Source organism: Belonocnema kinseyi, chromosome 6 (assembly GCF_010883055.1).
Source record: "Belonocnema kinseyi isolate 2016_QV_RU_SX_M_011 chromosome 6, B_treatae_v1, whole genome shotgun sequence".
NCBI classification, from domain to species: domain Eukaryota; kingdom Metazoa; phylum Arthropoda; class Insecta; order Hymenoptera; family Cynipidae; genus Belonocnema; species Belonocnema kinseyi.
In genome coordinates this window covers 75550554-75556808 of record NC_046662.1, presented here as the reverse complement: position 1 = coordinate 75556808, position 6255 = coordinate 75550554, and the positions used below count along the sequence as shown (strand labels likewise).

Genomic DNA, 6255 nt, shown 5'->3' with positions numbered 1-6255 from the left:
ATTTTTCTGAGGTCGGATTCGGATTCAGCGTAGCAAAAACCTTCGGGTATACTAGGTCTGGTCTCTGGTTCCGGACCTTTGTCAAATTTTGTCGGCCTGTGTAATTATTATCCAACTTTTTTACCACGTTCATCCAAAGGGTTCTGAAATGAAGAGTTTTATTTTTCGATTGATCACAAATTTAATAAGTTCTAGAATTTAAAAATTTTTCAAAAACTACCAAAAATCAGCTTTTAATCGTTCGGAAAGTTTAAGCGCTGTTTTTAACAGTTATTAAAGATTTTGTCTTCAAATATCATATAATATTTAATTATTATCAAGAATTATTCAAATTGAAACTAACTTTTTTCTCTTGTATTTTTTATTTAAAAATCAAAACAATTTTTAAATTATTACTGTTTTATCCCTCAAGGTTACAGTTAAAAATGCGCAAAGTTAGTATTTTAGCTTCACTTCGCAGATTTCAAAATTTTTAAATAGATACTGTTTTTAGTGCTTAGATAATTTCTAAACGTTTTAAATTTAACATTTTCTGTATTATCCATTATACATGTAAATTCTTCAAGCATAAATAATTCTTAATTTAAAATTTAAGAAATATTTCTATTTAAAATTTAACAATATGTGACGAACAATATTTGTAGAAACAATTAAGATCTCCAGACACGTAAAAATATTGACATCCGTGCAAATATTAAAATTACAAAAGTAAAACATATCTTACTATAATTGATAATGTTTTTAAGTATTTAACTCTGTTAAAAAGTTTTTGGAAATCTTGATATTTAAAAATTTTATATGATGGATTTTTAAAAGAGATCTGTTACAGAAATATAACGAATAATTTTAATTGATATTTATGAAATTTCAAATTGTTGCTACATTTTTTAATGGATTTTTACAATTATAGAATAATTATATAGAAAAAATAGAAAAATATAGAAAAATTTCAAAGTATTTTAAAGATTTTTAATTACCTTAAAACATTCCAAAGAATTCCAAGGCGTTACTTTAAAAAAAAAGTTAGAACTCCTAATATTAAACAAAATGTTATTGATTTTTATATAGTTTATGTTTTAATACGACATTACAAAATAAAAACCACAGGGACGTGAACGCGCGCGTGCATTTTATTTAATCCCTTCTGTTACAGAATGTTAACGAATAATTTTAATTAATTTTATTTTCATGTCATTTCAAATGATTTTGAAAGATTTCAATGAATTTCTAGAGAATGTTATGGTATAAATTGAATTTCGTAACTAGGGACTTGTGCGAATTTCAAGAATTTCAAGGTATGTGAAGAACATATACAGATTTCAAAGGATTTTAAATTATTCTAAAAGATTTTAAAAATTTCAAGAGAGATTTTGTTTCACAAAAGGTTCATTAGAAATTGTTTGTTATGGATTTTTAAATAGTTTGTCGTGCTTGGTGTATCCATGCACCTGACATTTTACAAAGGTACGCGTTCACTTTTATCTTTAAATATAAATTTAATGAATAATTTTAATTTTAATCCAAAGCATTTCAAATTGCTTCTACTTATTTTAATGCATTTTTATTATTTTAAGGTATTTTAACGTATTTATGTAGAAGCCTTACGGAATAAATTTTATTTTATTCTAAAGGTTTTCTAAGGCTTTTAATATTTTTAAGGGATATAAAGAAATTCAACCAATTTAGGATTAAAAAGATTTTAAGTTGTTTTAAATGATTCCGTAGAATTTCAAGATATTTTGTTTAAAAATAATTATAAATCTTAATTTTTTCACTTTTTTATTGTGGAATTTATAATAGTTTGTTTTAATCTTAGAAAACAAAACTCTAGGGACGTTGAACTCCGTTGCCAATAAAAAGTTTGGTTTCTAATTTACATCCAAAGTAATCATTGTTTTAAGGATGAAATAACAAATCTTTAGTATCAGAAGTTCCTAAAAACTCATTCAACACTATTTAAAAACATTACAATTTCTTATTAAAAAATTGTTTCTTCTTTTATAAATGTAAAAATAAATCTTTCCTCTACTTTCTCCCCTTTTCGTGAAAAAATTACCAAATTTTCTCTTTTTTTGCGCTGTAATCCCTGAGATTGACTACGTACTAGTTTTTCAAACTCATCAAATTGGATTTTAATTGTTTTATTTTCTTTACAGCTTTCTTACTTGTCTAAAGACGATGGAAATGATCTTGAAAAGAAAGGTATACCTCTTATTCTAATTTTATCAATTATTCACAAAATATAAAAAAAGATTCGATTAAGCGAGTCGTGTTTTTTTGATTATAATTTAATTTAAATGACATGAATATTTTCAGCTCCCAACGCACCTTCGAATTCAAACGCGACAAACCCAGCGATACCCGAACAGTTTCGAGACGTTGTCAAAATGAATGATTATTTGACGACGGGTCGACGCCAAGAATTCTGGGAGGAACCGTTCACGCGACGCGTTATGGACGCAATAAAAAGCAAGGAACTGGAAATGAAGACTGCAGCCGAAATACTCGGAGTTTCATACGGAACTCTTTATGGAAGATATCGTGACAGTTATGGATGCCTTAAACACCCATACAGGTATTTTTATTTGCTTTATTTAATAGTCAGGGTGTCGATCAACTGGAAAAATAAGGTTTTTTTTCTCATGCATCAACAGTTTCCCCTTGAAACCGGAGAAATATTTATAAAGAAAAAGTTTTGACTTTTAAAACACATAAAACCTTCGTCCGTACTATTTTAATATCATGAATCGCTTTTGAAAAACGAGAAACACTTTTTATCGCAAACAAGAGAAAAGAAAATCAAATCTTTTTCTCAGAAGAAAAGGCCGACAGGTAAAGTCACTTCAGCCACTTCAGCTGCTAAATACATAATCCTGAAAGCTGTCTAAACAGGTTTTACAAATTAATATAAAAAATTATTTGAGATTTTTCGGCGAACGTTAGGAGCAAATATATTTTTTCTCTTTTGATCAGAAAATTCGTTTCTTTGAAATTATCCTTGATTTAAAAATATTTGAAGAGAAATATTTGTGAAATTTCAATTTCAAATATATTTTGCAATAGTTTCAGTTTAAAATCATGCAATTTGTGTGCGACAGTTCAAATCTTGACTTCAACGATCGAAAATTTGACATAACGATTTAAATTAATTTAACTATACATATTTTTTTATTCAATGTCAAGATTCTCCAATTCTATATATAATTTTTTTTAGTTTCAAGTTATTGTATTTTGAAGTAATATTTTTTTATTTTTAATTAAGAACTTTTAAAGGCTTCAAATTATATGTGTCATTTTCCGGTGAAACCGGGAATTTTTTATTTGGTTCCGAGTTTTCGTAAAAAAAAACTATACAATCACTTCAAAGGGGGGAGTTTACTACTCACCAGGGTGCGCAATCAGTTCGGGTCCGAGTTCTGTGAAAATTTAAATTTAATATATGAAAAATCAGTTTTTCTTGTATAGTTCTGAATTTCATAAATATAACATTGTTGTTTACTGAAAAAAATGTTTCAAAGTACATGTTTTCAAAACTTTTCTAATTTTTAAGGCGAAAAATTATTTTAAAAAACTTTTTTCAAAATTAAAAAACCAACTGTCTGAGAAAAATCGACTTCTTTTATTTTGGTTGAATTCAGATGTTTTTTATCAAAACTTAATCGGTTGAAGTTTCTTCTTTTTTGTTGAAAATTTAACTCTTTTTTTTTAATTTGTCTTCTATTTGTTTTTATTTTATTTTGGTTAAAAACTGATCTTTTTTCAATTGAAAGGTTACATGATTTGTAGATAAGTCGTTGTTGAAAATGCGTTTTACTTTATCAGAACATTTGTCTATTTTTGTTTAAAACTTTTAATATTTAGTTGTAACTTGATGTATTTTGTTGAAAATTTGTCTTTCCAGTAGAAACTTATTTTTTTGCTTGAAGGCTCATATTTTTGGTTGAAAATTTAAACTATTTAATTTTTGATTTAAAATTTATCTTTATTGAAAATTCTACTTCTTCATATTAAAAACTCGAATGTTATCAAAACACGTATTTTGAATTTTTTTCAGTTCACAATAATTTTATGTTTGTAAAATTCAGAAATATATACAAAAAACTGACCAGTAATTATAATATTACATTTTTCTCTTTAAACTGGATAAATTACGCTTTTACTTCATTTTACAAATTAACGATAAATTTTTATTAATAATTTTGTATAAAATTTAAATCCTTCGTAGTCAAATAATTTATAAATAAAGACATTACAAATTAAATATTTTCAATTTTCATACATTAGAAGTTGGACCATTTTGAACTATTGATAGGTTAAAAATAATAATTTTGAATTAATTCCTTGAAAATCATAAAATAAAATGCAAAATTGGAAGGAATACATATAAGTAGAAAGTGGCCAAATTGCAAACGCCTTTTTTCCTTCCATCAAAAAACATCGAGAATAAAATACTGAGATTGAAATTTGAAGATTTAAACAATTTTAAAATAAGAGATTTGTAAGTAGTAGAATTTTTAATTGAAACATCAGGTACAAATTGTTTTATTTGGTGGTGTTATTAATAGTTCAACCCTTTTTTGTGCTTCTTTTTCTATTTGTTGAATTTAGATTGGGAAAAAATTTATTACTATTTTAAATTTTAATTATTAATTTATTACTATTCATTACTAATTCATTACTATTTTTAATGTTTTTCATTTGGGGAGTGTCTAACTTTGATATCCTCAAACAGTTTGAATCGTTAATTTTTTAAGGTTCATTTTTTTTAAACGTGTCATTTTTAAACGCTTTAAATTTATCATTATTTCTCATCAGTTTCTTTAATGTGGAGATTATTTTTTTAACATCCAAACAACCGGGAAAATCGTTGAAAACCCGGGAAATAATCGGGAATTTTTTTCTGACTTACGAGTAACTACCCTGAAACTGCAGACAATTTATACTGAGTTTAAATATCAATAATTGCAAAATCGGAAACCGGTAAAACCCCCGTAAATTTCAACACATCCTGGAAATCGACACCCTGACACTTGACAATTCAAGTTTTGAACTAATTTCATGGTTAAAATATTAAAAAGCTTTAACACTTCCAGAGTGAGGGACTTCTGGTCCGAGCCAGGCCCGGCGGAAGTCCTCGCGAAATTACGACGGAAGGAGATCACCCTCTTCCGAGCGGCAGAGTTTCTGAATGTAACCGTCCACACGCTAGCCACTTATCTATCGACGCTCCAAGGTCCAGACAGGATCTCCTTAGCTGGTGAACTGAGCGGTGGAGCGAGCAATGTGGACGGGAGCAACGAGCTGGAAAACAATGATACAGTGAACGAGATCCTGCAGAAGCTCAACGTAAATGTGAACACGACCGCAGTTGCGGCTCCTACGACCTCAACCCCGATAAAGAGGGAAGGCGGCGGCTATATTGAAGTTCCAAATGTTGTTCAAAAAGCAGCCACGTCGGTCCTCGAAAACAATCCGGACATCACCATCGTCAAAACGGAAAATATGTCCCGGAAACGAGAATTTGCCAAGGTCTCGAGCACGGAGAACAACAATGCAAAGCTGCTGAGTGGCGGTGCAGTCAGTGAAATAACACCTCAGCAACAACAGCAACAGGTACTTCAGCAGGTACAGCAACAGCAGAAAATCTCCGAACAACTGTCGCTCAATAACGACAGCAGTAAGCCCTAACTATTCAGACCGTATCTGATCCCGGCGAGCCTCCGAACACCTTATGCCGGCTACAGATCTGAGCTGTGTCCGCGCAGATTTTACTCCAATGTATTCACTCGTTTTCTCACAAACTTTCATTTGAAGTAGAGGGGACTCTCTTCAAAATCGTGGGGCTTGGCACGCCGAAGATGGAAGTAGCAGCTCTCGTTGATCGCTGAAAATCGTCACTAATACCCATTACTGATTAACCTCAGCTGCCTTCCAACGCTTCCTGGTCGATATATTTTTTAAGCTTCGACGGCGTGTTTCAAAGCGGAGATTCCACAGTGCGGTTACCGCTCAGTGATTGATGTATTCGTTACTTCAGAATTGATTCGCTTCTTTGACGACTTGACGTCGTCGACAAGGGCGACTTGGCCTTCGCAACACACAAAAACTACTGTAAAACAATGTTCAACCGAAGTTCCTTTTGAGAATGGATAATTGTTGTCGTCGTGTAGAGAAATATCGCAAAGAAAAAAACTTAAAATATTTTCCTGCTGCAGTGTATGTATGTTTGGACGTAATGAACGACAATATCTCAAC

General features: G+C 30.0%; 1 protein-coding gene across 4 annotated transcripts in view; it reads left to right on the top strand.

Moving 5' to 3' along the window:
• Positions 1-6184, top strand: part of LOC117174052 (broad-complex core protein isoforms 1/2/3/4/5) — a 223391-nt gene extending 217207 nt beyond the window's left edge. For 3 of the 4 annotated variants that reach the window (XM_033362705.1, XM_033362704.1, XM_033362703.1), the window contains exons 8-10: positions 2157-2202; positions 2317-2575; positions 5079-6184. In XM_033362705.1, the coding sequence (XP_033218596.1) occupies positions 2157-2202; positions 2317-2575; positions 5079-5688 (915 nt within the window). In that variant the 3' untranslated portion in view covers positions 5689-6184. The remainder of the gene's footprint in view (positions 1-2156; positions 2203-2316; positions 2576-5078) is intronic. The other variant, XM_033362706.1, reaches the window with a different exon arrangement.
• The last annotated feature ends 71 nt before the right edge of the window (positions 6185-6255 follow it).